The sequence below is a fragment of the Mastacembelus armatus genome, chromosome 13 (genome assembly GCF_900324485.2).
Source record: "Mastacembelus armatus chromosome 13, fMasArm1.2, whole genome shotgun sequence".
Taxonomy (NCBI): Eukaryota; Metazoa; Chordata; class Actinopteri; order Synbranchiformes; family Mastacembelidae; genus Mastacembelus; species Mastacembelus armatus.
In genome coordinates this window covers 8,177,748-8,194,894 of record NC_046645.1, presented here as the reverse complement: position 1 = coordinate 8,194,894, position 17,147 = coordinate 8,177,748, and the positions used below count along the sequence as shown (strand labels likewise).

The 17,147-nt window shown below is 40.8% G+C and overlaps 1 protein-coding gene across 1 annotated transcript; it reads right to left on the bottom strand.

Annotated features, from left to right (window-relative positions):
- Nucleotides 1-1,098: 1,098 nt before the first annotated feature.
- unc119a1 (unc-119 lipid binding chaperone a1) lies at nt 1,099-16,652 on the bottom strand. Its single transcript, XM_026298811.2, has 5 exons — nt 16,310-16,652; nt 3,775-3,888; nt 3,399-3,492; nt 2,712-2,884; nt 1,099-2,580 (listed from the first exon to the last, which is right to left on the bottom strand). The coding sequence occupies exons 1-5, from the start codon at nt 16,431-16,433 to the stop codon at nt 2,468-2,470; spliced, it is 618 nt and encodes a 205-aa protein (XP_026154596.1). The 5' UTR covers nt 16,434-16,652; the 3' UTR covers nt 1,099-2,467.
- Nucleotides 16,653-17,147: the final 495 nt, after the last annotated feature.

Sequence of the window (17,147 nt, the reverse complement as noted above, 5' to 3'; positions counted from 1 at the left end):
TCAGTGAGTTTTAGCTAACTGTTTCAATATCCCACCCAAAATGTTATATTTTTGGTTCACTGTGCCCTCATAACCTCATTTTCAGCCCCGACAGACAACTGTTTTCAGATGGTTAATATATTGGAGCCAAGAACCAAAACAGCATTAAAAAAAAAACAGTAGAGTTAATATTACTTACATTTGCCAGGTGGCCAGAAAGATAAATAATAAAATCCATGTCTGGTGGATGTGTAATTAACATTGTAATTAACAATGTAAGTAAATGTATTATTGTCTCAGCAGTGCAGTAAGACTGCTGTTGCAGAAGATGGCAGCAAAGGTACTCTGTGACCTGCAGCTTGTTTCTTAAATATCCTTCACAACTTTTAATCTGTTGGTGTTTTATGTTTTCTACATCAAGCAGCCTAACAAACCTGAGAAACTACAAACTTTACTGGACATTATTTTAAAAGTTTTGGTTACTGAGATTTAATGTGTAAGTATTGTCCTAAACCAATGAAATAGTGGCATTTTTGATCAAAGCGGAAAACTTTAAAGTCTTGTTTATTATTACTTGGATGTTTTAACCGTCACTGTGCAAAGTGAATCACTTGAAAGCTGCTGAAGTGGGAAAGCGTGATTTCTGTCAGAGATCTACTTTAATAATAAATAATTTTATTTTCATACATTTTTATGGCAAGGAATAAAAAATGAGATTTTTTTTAACTAGATAATTTATTTATCAAACACAAATTATTAGTCTGAGCAAAGTATTTTATGAGCTCAATCATGTCAGAGAAGGATCAGTGCTCTTAATGTGATTCTTAGAGCATGGTAAATTTCCAAACAAGTATTTGTAAAATAATAGCAATTGAGAAGATAAAATAAATATTTAAAGTTAAACTTGTAAGACAGCTAACTTTGTCATATTAGAATAAATGATTTCATCAGTAGAAGTGCTGAAATTAAGATGACAAAAGACAACAACACAACATTAGCAGTATAGCTAAACCATGACTCACATTTATTGGGTCTTAATTCATTTTGAGTGGATGTATTGTTTATGGAATTGAATTCAAAGTCCTCCTTCACACATTTAAGGCCATCCAAAACCTCGCTACTCCCTATCTGTATGGCCTCCTCCACATCGCCACCTCCTCCCGCTCCCTTAGGTCCTCCTCCTCCATTCATCTCACTGTGCCCTCTGCCCGTCTCAGCACCATGGGTAGTCAAGCTTTTAACCGCTCTGCTCCCCAACTCTGGAACTCACTCCCACCAGACATCTGCAATATTGATTCTCTCCCTCTGTTCGAATCTTGACTTAAAAGTAACTTGTTCAAAACAGCATATTCTCTGTAATTGCACTGCTCCATTTTGTATCATATGTAGCTTTTAACTGTTGTTTTACTCTACGTGTTTTGTTTTTGTTTTGTGCAGCGACCTTGAGTGTTGTGAAAGGCGCTTATAAATAAAATGCATTATTATTAACTTTGTACTCATTTTGTTAATTTATTGCCTGTAAAATGTGCTTTTAAAATCATATTTGGTTTTTCTTGTGTAATTTTCCCTCTTTTTGTAAAAAAAGAAAAATATATTAACATTTTGAAAAAAAAAAATCACGTATTTATTGCCATGATGGAATTTTGGCCATGAAAACTTTACATATTTTTTAAATTTATACTTAAAGCATTCATTATAATTAACGTATACACAGTGTTCTGTACTACAGAGAATGTACTGGATATCAAAACTGGAATCTGACATTTGATTTTTGACTAATTGTTTTCTGACACTTCAAAATGGCTATTTATTGAAAAAATACTCCTGACGTAATAGTACTATGAACATGACAACATAAAGCAAATGACACATTCACAAAGATAAAGTACACATCTCTGTCATTCAAATGAGCAATCACAGATCATGGTACCAGGACTGAATCATTGAGATATGTGCTACTACAAATTTTACAAACTTCAGGAGTAAAAATGTAGTGAAATTCCTATACAGACTATTTACATATACATCTGAATGGAATAATTATTAAACATTTTTAACTTAACATCATTTCTCTCTTTGTCTCATTGTGTTTCAGGACAAGAAAAACAAGACTTGCTGTCTTCTTTTCATATCAACAACTAGCAAAATATAAGGTCAGATTTTCCTGATGATCACATATACAGACTGGAATCAACAGTATGTACAGACACTGCATGTATTTGCTGCCCACATGCACAATCACTCACACACACTAACGCAAACAGACGATAAAACTGGCAGATTTTGATGTTCCTGCAAAGAGGCAAAGGGAGAAATCTGTTGGTCAGGCAGTTGAATGTCTGAATAGAAACACAGCTAACGGGAGACGAGTGCTTAATGCCAGTGATTTTTCCTTCAGTTCTTCTGTTTCTGGTCCTGATGTAGTACCTGGGTCATGGAAAATGTCTAAAATAGGGGGGTGGGGGGTAAAGAATGGATGGAGGTCTTCCTATGGCCCCCCACTGTAGGAATAATCTGCCTTGTTGTGCATCACCAGTTTGTTGTCCACAAAGTAGAAGCTGTCAGACTGCGTCTCGTAAGGATGCAGGATCATCTCACGCACTGAGGGAGGAGAAGCACAGACACAACACTCAGGATGTTGCAACATCAGATCCTGTGAGATCTAAGCAGCCATATCTGTGTGGCTGTGTTTGTCTCATGTGGGGTTACGTTTGTGCTGGAGTGACACTCACTGAGTTCCTCGGACAGTGCGGGGAACTCGTAGATGTGCTCGCATGTGTTCTTGCTGCTGGGCATGCAGAAGCCAAACTCGAAATCAAAGCTCTTGAGCAGCTGATCGCGGAAGTAGTGTCTCTCAATCATGCGGAAGTTGTTGATGGGGGTGTCTCCCACTGTGAACTCCACTCTGCGGAGACACAGGGAAAAATAGTCTGTGGAAAAGGTGGATTGCACAGTTGGTTTGACAGCAGGCAACCATTTTGATCACAACTACCCTAATAATCATTTTATCGTCCAGAGCAATAGAATTAGATTCTAAATAATAATATACACATTGTTTTTCTGGTGCTCCTCTGAATAAAATCATCAAACCTCTACCATTAAAGTACAAGTTCTATTTAATACACATTAGGCTTTTTCATTAGACCTAGATCATCCAGACATGTCAGTTGTTGGGTGAGTCGTGGAGTGGGAGTCTGATGATGAGCAGGACTCTGACAGTTATTTGCCACCTGACTCAGCAGGTGGGCTGGGCTGCTCAGCATCATCAGTCCCTCATCCCACACGGCCCACATTCTGAGTAAACCAGACATTATTGAATATGCATGAGCTCATCTGAGGTCTTAGGACCCACGTCGCTGTCTTACACAGTCTCTGTTTGCCATTTGAATGGAACAAACACACCAAAAACTTTCACTTACGTTGCTCCGACCTGCCGCAACTGCAGGAAGGCTGGGGTGAACTGGTATCGGACAAAGCGGCCGGCGTTGGGGTCACAATGCTTTTTACCTCCCGCTAAAGAGGAGATGTTCAGAGAAGATAAGAAAACAAGTCATTATTTTGCACACAGTGTGAGAAGGATGCACTTTGGGCTATAGCCTCACACAGGACTGTCATGGGAACATAAAAAACATCACACAATAAAACCGGAACATTTAATGCTGTTTTAAAGCATTAAACGTGGTTCATCCATCTGCCACACAGTGGTAAACTTAAATACCCCAGTCTGGCTACTACACTGCATCATTTTCACATTTCTAAATCTACACTGTGTAGTTTCTGAGGCTTCAAGCTGACCTGGTGTTGGAGGTTTAGTAATCTCAAACAGGACTGTCCCTGTCTCCATGTCACGGATCTTAAACCTGGTGAAGTCGATCATGTGGACATTTTCCTCTGGAGAACAAAGATAATCTGAAAAAAAAAGAGGAATGAAACAGAATTTATGCTCAGGTCAGACACGCTAAGACAGAAGAACTGTGAGCTCTGTTGCTCTCTGCCAGGATACAGTAATATCTGCTGTTATGGACATGTCTGAACTGATATCATTTGCAGGCCTGCTCCATGCTGAATACACTCTGCAGCCTTGCTTTCATGGATGATCACCACTGTGACCTCACTGTAAGGTCAGGGAAGCTATTTTTTCCACATCATGTCTTTCTCAGCACCAAGACGTGACACTGACAGAAAGAACAACCTCTCTGAGCACGTCGACGGCTAATAAAGGCTCAGAGAGCAGTCCAGGTCACATGTTATAAACTGCCAGGCCTTTTCAAGGAGACAAATACACAAAGCAGAAAAAAAAACAAAACACGCACATTACTCCAGTTTTCTGTTGTAAAGCCAAGTCATTAATCTTCTCTGTCTTTACTTGTCAAAGAGCCCAGCAGAACCTGGTTTTACAACAATGACAATGTCTTCATCTTTCTAAAGTGTCAGTAAATTCTTCTTATTGATACTTATCAAAATAGTCAATTCAGCTGTACTTAGATAGACCAAGGGCTCAAAGTTATTGCAGTGTCTGTATGACAGTTTTTATCTTAGACCTTTGATTCTAAGGACGAACTCACAAAAACCCATTTAAAGAGAAAAAATGAAGAAATATCAGGAATAGAATCAGAGAAGGGATCCTTCTTCCAGGATGAACATAGATACTGCTGTTTACTGTAGCTTTTAGTGTGCCTTCAGTCAGATCGCTGTGATTAGTGTCAGTCAATGTAAACTTGTTATCCTTCCTCCTGAGAAGAACATCTTTCACACACAAATGTTTCATTTTATTTACATATTAGTTACATATTTTATTTAGATTTGCCCATAAAGCAAATACCTTTTGTTTCCTTGTTTAATCTGTACAAGTCAGAGGTTAAAATAGAAGTAGTCACTTTTAAATCTTGATAAACTTCAATCTATACAACTCAACTCCATATTTTTATATTGCTGAGTAGACAGGCTGATTCACACCTGTGCCACTTTCTGTGCTTTTTGTGTCGACATTCACGATCACATTCATCATCTCTAACAGGATTTAGTTTGCGCTCAACAGCTGGATTATCAGGTCCAGTGAACACGAGCCGAGCCCACTGGAAGACAGAAACCCGTGTATCCTCAGGAAGGTGACAGATTTGTATAATGTGTGTGTGTGTGTAAGAGAGAGAGAGAGAGAGAGAGAGACACTCCCCTCCCATTGGGACAGAATTAGATATAAGAGGCTTATTGTGTTTTACCATCACATGGGCTGATGGATTGGGACACACACATGCAAATTACTGTTTTCATTACACAAGGGGACTTTACATTGACTTAAATTCATTTCCGGAAGACTTGCCTTAACATTATCTATAACCACTGCTGTACTTGCCTAAATTTGTCTAACGTTATCAAAAATGATATTTTGGGGGACTTTTGTTCTTTTTGTCCCCACGTGGACACTGAGTCCAGAAATGTGAATGTGTGAACAGATTTATGTCGCTAAACATGACTAGTCCACACACAGTAACGTAAGGGCTGAAGGGTCTTTGTTACTTTCACGCCACCCATGCCAACATATTAAGTTACACTTGTTTAAGTTACACTGACTTTATTATCAACACATTAAATGTGTGCATTCATATGGCCACAGACTCACACAGACAGTTGCATCCTCATATATGAGGGTTAGGGAACAGATGGGGCACGCAGGCTTTAGCCACCTGCTTGAAGATATTTATAGACCTTTTCATAAAGTACAAAACACCACACCTGACACCAGAAACAGCCCTATTTAGTATTTAGTACAGTAGACTATACAGATCCTAATTAATTAGAGCTGCAAATGTCTGACATCGAACCTACAGCAGAGCTGAGACAACACCTAACATCTTGTCTTAAGCTGTGACATACAGAGAAAATGTCACTGACTAATTAGATCATTTAAATGTGAATATGTAATTTTTTAAATAGCAGAACAAGGAAACTGTGCTCTATGTAGTTTCTGTGTTTCACAGATGGATCTTTTCAGCAGCAGATCACAAAAAAGCACATTGCAGTGGAATAAAACACAAAATACCTCGATTATATTGGTTAGATGTATGAATCGTGTAAAGAAATCCAGTCAATTATCAATTAATCAATAAATTCTAAATTACAGCATTCAAGAAACATTTTTTACAACTTCAAATCTGATTAAACTGAACTCACTGAGCTTCTTGTGTATCGTGATGTTCTGTCTTTTGATGGTCGCTGATGTCAAACAGTGTGTGGTACTAAAGTTAGTCACACATGCCCCCTGGAAATAATATCAAGAATAATTTGACAGCCATAGAAATCAGCAATGACTGCACGTTAAAAGTCTTGGGAGGGATGTTTTCATCAGGCGTTGTACTGCAGGTATAGGTGCATGTGTGGAGGGAATCTGTGTGCACCTTGTACATATATATACTTTTATGTGTGAATCTTTCGGCACATGCATTGCAGAATGAGCAGGTCTCTGATGTTAACAAGCTATAGATGTGACTGGACTGTTTCCAGGATAAACATCACAAGACCGGTCAAGAGATTTCTAAGTAAAGCTGTTTTGGCTCAAAAACACAAAGTCTCTTTATGCAACCTTTCAAACTACAGTAAGAGGGTTAGAGAGCTGCTGTTTGTTGTGCTCGCATGTGTTCTGCTGTTTCTGCTCTGAAACCATTATTGTTGAGTACATCCATCCATCCATTATCTATACCCACTTATTCCTATTTAGGGTCACAGGGATCTGCTGGAGCCTATCCCAGCCCTCTTCGGGTGGAAGGCAGGGGTACACCCTGGACAGGTCACCAGTCCATCACAGGGCCACATAGAGACAAACAACCTCACACACTCACACTCACTCCTATGGACAATTTAGAGTCACCAATCAACCTGACATACATGTTTTTGGACTGTGGGAGGAAACCAGAGTACCTGGAGAAAACCCACACAAGCACAGGGAGAACATGCAAACTCCACACAGAAAGGCCTCTGCTGGGTTTCAAACCAGAAATCTTCTTACTGTGAGGCAACAGTGATAATCACCAAGCCACCGTGATGCACCATGTTGAGTACATGCCTACTGTTACTTAGGTACTCTGTTTCATTTTTCTTGTGTAGCTGTCAATGGGCTCGCTCTCTTTGTGGGTGACCAGTTTGTGAATCAGATATGGATACATTCCAAGGCCACTGAAAGAGACAGATGGAGCGTTTCATCTGATGGCACATCTAGTGAAGTCGCTCTCACCCTTCGCATGCAAGAATTCCCACATCAACATGTGTCTGCCACAGTCATATGAAGCTCACTACGCCATGAGTCCACATGCAGCAGACTGAATGAGAACAGCTGACTGTGCTGCTGAGATTCATATGAGCAGTAATAAAAAATCTGTCCGTTTCAGACGCTCACTGTGAGGAGCGAAAAGCAGCAAGATACACAAAGTGAAAGATGAAAGAAAGAGGGGACAGAGAAACACAGAGAAAATGATAATAAATGGAGAGTGCATATTTGAGGAAGAAATTTGTAAATTGTCTTTACTACCATATCTGATGAATTCAGCCTGTTTTATAAGCTGCAGTTTGTCTTTCCAATGACTAACCAGGGCCTTGTTTCTCAGTGAACAGATTTCTAGATATCCACTTGGGAATGTTTAGGTTACTTCATGCCACAGCTCATGTTTGGAGCAAAACAATCTCATCGGTCAAAATGCAGACAGATTTTAAAATGGTTTCTAAAGACGTATCTCTGGGGCACAGAGACACCATGTGTTTATTGACATGTGGTCTGTGGAAGAAATGAGCTCACGGAAGTCAAACTGCCTTAAAGGCCACATAGGGCCACATTATAAGTCACTGGTCCTATACAGCAAAGATAAAAACAATGACTTGTAATAACTGGTGTTAGTCTTAATGTAAACTTGTGGTAATAATATAGAAAAACTAAACGTATGAGGGCAGATATGAGGTGGGCTTTGGCGCACCAAGGAGGAAAGGGATGCAAGACGCCGTCCCGGATCTCAGCCAGTGTTGTCAGTGCTGCAGATCTGGTAGTCTGACACTGGTGGATTATTTCTTTTGTTTTTATTCTGGACTCATGGGAGATGTCTCCGTGGGGACTACTGAGTAGGGAACTGTGCTGGATGGACAGAAATGGACATGAGTAGCCTACAAGCTGAGGCTGCATCATAAGTTGTGGCTGAAGTGCGGACTGTTCCATGTGCAGTATTTATCGGACAACTGGGGGGGGGGGGTAACTCGTGGATTATTATATTGCTAAGTAGGAGACATCTTTGTGTTTATTTGTGGAAAGATGAATTAAACCCACTGAACAACTGGAACTGGGGCCGCACGAGGGTTTAGGCAGTTGTGTAAAGTGTATTGGTTATATCAGACATTGTGTTATATCATACATTGTGTTATATCATTCATTGTGTTATTATGTGGGAAGTGCAGGTGAAGTGTTAGTGGGGGCCAGTATGGGGTGCTGGGTTAGGGTCGGGTGCTTTAAGAAGATCCAAAACAGCCTGAAATTCAGATGAATAATAATTAATACTTTACCACAGATTATGGTTTAGTTTTGTTTAATTGATTAACACACGCACACACAGGCAGGCGCACATACACGCACATTTTACGCTTTTTTTTTTACATCCGGTTAAATATTTGAACATATTATTCCTCCTGGAGTACTGTCTACCAGCAGCCCACACATACCAGAGGAGAATGTCACCATGGACAGTCTGGAGGCAGTCCAGGTTACTGGCCCTCCCTATGACCCATATCATCATGTCACCAGCAGACACAATCAGAGTGGCATCACTGAGCTGACCAGATTAATGGAGACCATGAATTTAGAGCAACCTGAGCAGGAACCACCACACGCTGAAGAGGAGGATGATGGGAAACAGGCGATTCTGGAGCAGCTTCAGACACTTCAGCTGAGAACTGATGCCTTGGAAAGTCGGCTCAAAGAGACCATGGATAGTAGCCTCAGTCGAGAGGATGGGCTGCAATGGAGGCGATGAAGGAGTATGTGGATGCTAAGTTGCAACCATTCGATGAAGTTATTGTAACCTGCTTGCCATGTAGAGATAAACGCTGGGGTGAAGAATTGAGAAAGACTCTTGTCAAAAGTCGGCTCACCTGGAGACCTGCCCCTTTCCCTACTCCTGGAGTTCCTGTGTCTACTAGCTGCCACCTAAATGAGGGCGGCATCACCTTCCCTATTCCACTCACAGTCACTGCCAGACCACCTGGTCTGGAGTTTCCCCAGTTTGGCAAGTCCAGGAGCTCTTCAGATACCAGACTTCATTGAGCAGTGAGAAAACTTCCTGACTCTCAGGCCATTGAGTGATGCTGAACTGATGGGTACCCTTAATGCAAACTTGGTGATTACCTGGAAAAAACCCATGCAAGCACAGGGAGAACATGCAAACTTCACACAGAAAGGCCTCTGTTGGGTTACGAACCCAGGACCTTCTTCCTGTGAGGCAACAGTGCTAACCGCTAAACCAGGGCCTACGTTATAATCTATACAGTCATAACATATGTGATTCACTGGTGATTCTAATAAAGTTCTTTTAAAAATCACCTCTGACTCAGACACAAGTAGCTTTAGTGCTGTTGTAAAAAGGATATTGTTGCTTTATCATTGTTCTTCTAATGAAGAAGAGACAGTAGTGCTGCAACTGCAACCAAATCATTATTGATATTATTACTAGAAATGTTTATGCAAAAAGACCAAAAACAAAATTAGTTATTTTCCTGCTGCATGAATCACAATGTACTTAAACTTGAAGGTGAACTGATTTGTTCCAGCTTGATATTTTAAAGTCTGCATGATGTGCTGATGTTTTCGGTCTCTTTACCTCCTTTTGTTTATTTCCAAACCACACACACACAAACACACACACACACACACACACAGTGCTCCACTTCACTTCCTTCAACACTGTCACCTAGCAACGTGCTTTCTGATAGTGTGCCAGCTCGATTAGCTTGTCGTTTTCCTTCTCTACATCCACCTGGCTGCTCTGCAACAAGAAGGTGCAGCAGCAAATCAAAGGAGAGTCTCTTGGGATATGCATCGGTAGCATGCAAATGTTGCACGCCTGCGATCTGATGAAGGTGTACTTGAAGCCGCCCTCCTATACAGGGAGGCCTGACTTCACACCCTGAAGCACGAGAGGTGGAAGATTATGCAGAGTTCATGCAGAATTTAAGGAGGGCATGTGTCATGAAATGATAGATTACAGTACATGTTACTGTCCTTGTGGGGAAACACATCATTAAATTGCAGCACAACTAAAATGCAGTAATGTTAAAATAGTCTTTCTACTCTTGCTTGGAGGTTGAATGTATAATTCTGCATTTACTTTTCACATATTTTATCATATATCTGATTTCCTGTTTATGGCTCTGCAAAAAATCGATCTCATCAATACGAGCACATGTGTCCCACATCCAAAGACTAACAGCCGATTGTCAAACATGACCATTTTCGACCTGCTGAAATACAAAGTCAATATAAGCAAATGCTTCTCGGAAGGTGTTCAAATTAGCAGCAAGTCTGGAGTCATGCTTTGTTCCTGTGTTCACATACGCAGACCCCGTCTGACACCAAAGTGGCATTCATAAAGAGCAAGCAAGCTGCCACTTATAGCTCCTTAATCCCCAAGATTAGCCTGGAGTTACAGACCTTCAGCCACAGGGACAGACTTCACATGGCTCATTGACTCTGGTTTCTGATGAAGGCTGAACTGTGCTGAATTAATCACAGAACACGCAGAAGAACAAAGCACACATGTTTACTTGTCTTCACATTCAAATAATCCATAGCCAAAGGCAGCTAGTGGCATTAACATTACACCTCAATGTTCACATCAGGATGTTGAGTGCACCTGTGTATGGCAGGCTGTTTCATGTCTCTTGGTTAACAGCACCTGTAGGCGAACTGGCAAACAGCAGGGTTCATGCAGAGGTTGCATCAGAGCAGCTGAATGCAGATGAGGTCCTTTTCTCTAATCCTTCTCCAGCACACAGCACAGAGCAGAGAAAACATAACTTCTACTGTGAGAGGGTTTTATGAGGGCAAATACTGTGACCTAAACTTGCTGGGTAAGAATGACACTGAACCATCGGGTCATTTAAGGGAAGACAACAAAGCCATTTTTAATTTTTACCTTTTTAGCCTTAAAGTGATGGACTGGCTTCCTGGAAGTAGGGTGATTTGATTTCTAACAGAGATTTAGACGAGATGATTGGTACCAATAAAACTGATGTCTACTTTTATAAAGTCTATAAATAACATTCATGAGAACAAAAAAATCCTTGTCTAAGGGATATATAATTTTACCCTCAGGATTAATACATGTATAGATAAAGTGAACAGGGAATAAAGTTGTCTGCCTTCTGTTCAGGATCATCCCTGTTTAATCAGATTTATATCTTTCATAAAATTTATCCTATCAAGAGAAGGTCAGACATTCACTGTCTCGGCTAAACAACTGTAGACAACAATAGTTTAATCTGAAAGAGATGCATGTTTAGACATTTTCTACAGAATGTCCTAGAGAACATCTTCAGTCACCTTTAATGTTGTATTCTGCTGCTCCCTGTACTTTGGCCTGTACCTGATTTCTACAGAGAGAAGTTATAAGGGGGTGGTGGGCAAAGACCACAGGTTGAATTGCTTCACCAATAACAACATCAAATATCTGAAATTTCTCCTCCATCCTGATTATACCTTTAGGAAGTTTCACTTCTTACTGGTACTAACTGTGTCATCCGGGCTTCTTTGTAGTTTGGTCTGAGCTGATATGATTTACTACCAATTGCTGAAAGAATGAGCTGGTAGTGAAGACTGCATGCTGTCGTACAATTAGGACAATCAGTAGCGTAAAGAACTCCAGAATTATGATGAATCAGAAATATCAGCACCAGCCGGTCATGAGTGAGGCACTGTAATGATCAATGTCCCTCTCAAACTCTCACCCGGTACAGTCCAGTGTCACATGATGCACTATCAATAAAATAAATATTAACCAAAGATTAAGTACATTAGAGAAAGAAATGAAAAATTTCATTTGCTGTGATCTAATAGGCCCTGTCATGGTTCCAGTCTCACCCTGTTCTTATTGGCCTGCAATTCTCCAATCATTTCACCAGCTGCCCCTGGACTTCTCGTCACCTGACCTTCCCCGCCCACTCACACACCTGTTCCTAGCTTCCTCATCACTTCTGTCTCTATTTAAACCTGCCAGGTTGACTGGTGCAAGTTTGTCCGTTGTATTATCCCTGCTCTTTCCAGCATCTTTGTACTCACCTGTTTGCCTGCCTGTTTTTTTTTTTTTTTTGCCTTCCTGTTTTTGACCTCCTGCATGTTTTTGGACCTGCCTGTTTGCCTGGTGTTCCTGCCTGCCTCTTACTGACCACTGCCAGACTGCATCACCTTTTAATGAAGGCAAATTGGTAGAACTTTTCTTCTGTGTCTGAGTCATGCAGTCGAGTCCTGAGTTTCTGCGCCATGACAAGCCGTCTCTCTCTCTCCATGTCAAATCACTAAAAGAGTAACCTTGTGACAGCTGTGCATGGAAGATTAGAAACCGGCTGCACCAATCAATTTTAATTAAAGCTGCATCCATTGTGTTGGCAGACATCACAGAGCGGAAATCCCGCCTGAGGTAGATAAAGCACCGCTCTGTGTCCCAGACTCATAAAGGCTGAACAACTGATGACCCATTAGTGTGAAAGGAACCAGACCACTCTGAGTAAATCATCTGGTTAAGAAGAAATTACACACCAATGTGGATCGTTTGAGTCAAAAATATCCACAGTACTACAGCGGCTCCATTGTGGGAGAGCTTATCTCTTCCCATTGCATAACAATTATTTTGATATTGTGAAGGTATGCGTCTTACATTTGTCTGTATCTATTCTTGTTAATCCTTTTGGTATCGTCGTTGTTTCAGGATGAGAAATGTGGTCACTTATATAGTAAAGATGTTTTAATGATACATCCAGTAAGACCAGAAGAGAGTGGAACATATTATTTACAAAATAATGAACCGTAACTCATAGGCATTAAAAGCAATGTATCTAAGATGTTAAATGGTTTAGGAAAATGTATTATCATTAAATACTGAAATAGTATCATTGGACAGCAGCTTAAAATTGGGTTTAGTCAAAAACACTAATTATCCAGTCACAGTAGGTGTTTTGTCTAGTCGTCTCGTAAACAGTCAAGACTGTAATGCCCAAAACATTTTTCTTTTTGGATGTGGTTTGATGACCTGTCAAACTTGATGTCTTTTCTATCTGATTCAGTGACTGAAGGATTATAGTTTATAATATTGCAGTTAGAAATTCCTGTAATGCTCCATTTTGGCATTTTGTTATAGCTTGCTGAGAGTTAACTCTAGCTGATGGGTTTATCTGTTGGGTTGGTTTTCTGTGTTCAGGAGACAGGCTTCTTGGAGACATGCTACTTTGGTTTGTGGGGAGGTTAGCCCTTTCCAAAAGAGAACAAATGCAATCTCCCAATATTTTTTCTTTACTGAGAGATCTATAAATTGCACAGCTGATGTCAGGATTTCTGGAGAGCTGTGTGCAGTCTCTGAGGCTGAGTGAGCCGCTGGATGGTTGGTAAATCCCTCCAGACTGTAGGGTTACCTGCATGATAAATCCCAATAAATACAAAAGATGTGATGTGTCAGTGGGGAGGATAATTTTTTTGCCAAATAACTTGCCCAACACTGCTCACAATCACCCTCACCAATGCAGCTCTAAGGTTTTTAATATTGGGCTGTTTTCCATCTGAATGTGCTGCTAATCATGAGTGGGGACAGGGATCTGGAGCTCTGGGGTTGCTATAATTTATCTGAGCAGTGCGTCATGTATATTTAAAAATCTTGTGGTAAATTGAAAGACTAAAGATTATTTTCAGGACGAGGCACCATTTTGCTTTTTCTCAACACAAGATCTCCAGTCTCTTGTGACAGTTCTCTCTAGTGCACTTACATGGGAACACAATTAGACATGGTGCATAAAACAGACAGCAGGTCCTACTGAGAAGTAAATAATTTCATGATGAACCATTTCCCAAAATGCACTGAACATGATTATATACTATATAACAAATATATGTTGATTATATCAAATTCACGCCTCTGTTGTCCATTAGTATTTATTGTAATCCCTCTGATTATAGCGTTTAAAAAAATGACAATTACACATCGAAGTATTTCTGTTTATGCCTGCCTGTGCATCATAAATCATCCACCATGTAAACAGGAAACTGATAAGGTGCCATTTTTCATATCACAGCAGCTCTTCTCATCTGCCTGGATTATATTTCTTTCTCTCTCTGCCTGTGTGACAATGAAGCGCTCTGGCTCGCTTATCAGCACTGAACCACCGTGACAGACTGGAGCTGGGCTGCCCCAAAATGGTGGCATTTACCTGCCAAAAGCACAACTGGAAAAGTCATTTACACTACCTGGTGAGGCGTTTTCTGCTTCCCTCCTTTCCAGCTGCAATTTTCTTTCTCTTGCAGCAGAAAATGATAGCCTGAATTGTGCAGCACACTGAGCTTATCTCTGTGGTATAGGCTTTTTGTATTGTCTGTCATTTTAAAATGGTTGGGCCTTGGGGAAAAATTGTTGTGCTCTCATCCTTTAAAAGGAAACAAGGGAGCAGGTTTAACATGGGTCCATTTATAGAAGCCCAAATATCACCCAGACCAGTTACAAAAACTACAAGTATCAGATTTTTAATACAAATAACATATATAATATATCTTCCTAGTCCAATGTGAAGTCAGTAAAGATCAGCTAAGGAGCACACAACTCCATTTTTAATCTGATATCTTTAACATAATCAAGCTCATTTACACTTTGACTAAACAGGTCATTAATTACCTGAGGTCTACTGTGTCGTTGCAGGATGCTGCGTTACAGCCTTCCTCATATAATCCAGATTACATGTCAGTGCAGAGTGGAGATTACTGCACCAGCATAAGTGATTTGGGTATTATCGCACTGACACAGCCCAAATATTTCTTTTATGCTGTTCCACATGAAACCAGATGTGGTGGTCTGAGAGAGGAAAAGAGCAGAGAGTTGGTGATAAGATTTTTTTTTTATTATCGTTGCCTATTTGTGCTGTTTATTGACAAATCTGTTTGTAGACAATTCAGTCAAACTGAGAGAGGAAACCTTATTTATTTACCCAATATTTGGGATCAAATGTAGGTTTTATAAATGTTAAAGGTTAAAGTAAGGAGTCTATATGTAAACAAAAGGGCCCATTCATCCACATTTACTGACAAAGTAATTAGACTTTTAGATTATTTTTATTTATTACATTTCTAACACCAAGAATGAAAGAATGAATGTTACACTCATAATTAGACTCTGAAATAGATACTTCAATAATCTTTTGAGGCAGGTATATTCTGCAGGCCTTGGGTATATATAGCAGCTCAACAGTAATTAAAATTTCAACTTGGACTTAATATATTTTACAATATTTCACCTCTTTGGTCCTGTTTCATTGTCTTTCACAAAAGCAAATCACTAGATGGTCTGAACCACCAGCATGAAACATCTCAGGCAGCAAAAGCACGATTTTAACAGTAACAGTGTGAGATATTATGTGATAGTAGCAAAGTTTCTTCTTCTCTGACTCTGCTAAATCAGGGTTTCAAACCAGGCCTGTTAGCTGACTCTGTGTAGCCACGTCCTGTTTCCACTGTCTAATATGAAAACGTTTCCATAATGTGTTAAATAAGAAGCTGATTCTTCTCTGCCTGCGCTCTGTGACAAGCTACAGGCTTAATCAGTGGATCACATCTCTGGCCACCTGTTCCCTCTGAGCCACAGGTGTCTTCAGGTGAGGAGCCAGAGTTTGTTTTCAGAATATTTTACTTTTTGAGAAGCTCCCCAGGAAGTACGGTCACCTTCACCCTCTTTCATTGGTTACACATTCAGACCCACAGGGACTCGAACACACACTGAAGCATTAATGGCAACACAGGTGAACTCAACATGCGTTATGCTCCATTACGCGTTGAAGTGCTGGACTCTAAGGTCCGATCTGTCCTTGACAAAAACAGTAAATGTTTAACTGTTGATGGATTGTTAGAAGAGGTTAGTGTTAATGCCATAGAGACCCTCTGTGACTATGTCGCTGTCCATGGTATCTATCAATGGAAACACTAAATTAGCGCAGGCAAAATCTTACAACATAAACAGAAAGACGCTATGAAGAGCGCACATGGGCTGCACTAATCTCCTCTGATTGTAAGGCTTTACTGTCCTCATCGTGCCGATTACACTAGCAGGTTACTTACTCTTGGTGATCTTCTGTAACCCAAGCACATCCTCGGGCGTTATTACGGTATTTCTGCGTAATTCTTCCTCGGTTGTAACCGGGATCCCCATGTCTGATGAGTTGCAGCCCTGCTGCACTTTCATGTCCAACAGAGGAGGGTTGTTCCGTGTGCAACCTGACAGGAGCTGAGGTCTTCTGATGCGTCGTCGCCGCAGGAGCCGATTTACTTGCGTCGGAGCCTTTCGTTACGCGCAGGCTAAAACACCGTGCGGAAAACAGGCTCTGTGCTGCTCACAAGAATAACTCATTCTACGCGCCGCCTCCTCTTCTCGATCCACTACAAGATAAAAACCAGCCCTTAGCTCCCTCCCTCACTGACGGCTCATCGGCTCCCTCACAAGCTATTAAATCCAAATCCTGTGGCTTTAAACCGACCACTGGTGCGTGGCTGACAGCGTGCGCGCCTCGTCACCCGCTCACACAGCGATGAGTGTATGTGCATGTCTGGGCTTTACTGAGACTGAAACTCATTAGATGATGCCCGTTTCTCACCTCACCAGCTGCTACCTGCGGCGCAGCAGAAGCTCGTAGGTGTCAGGACCTCTTGAGAGGATATTTGCTTTGGTTGGCTGTTACCACCGTGTGGAGGGACAGGGGGCGCTAAACCAGCCTGTGTTTCTCTCCTTTGGGTAGAGATTGTTTAGAAACCAACAGCTGAAATGATCTTCAACGTTCTCTATGGTTTGTGATGTGATGTGTCCTGTTGTTTGGGATCTGAGCTAAGAGGTTACAAAATGCTCTGCGGAGTTGAGAAACACAATGATGGTTCTTATGGAAAATACAGACCAAAGAGAAAC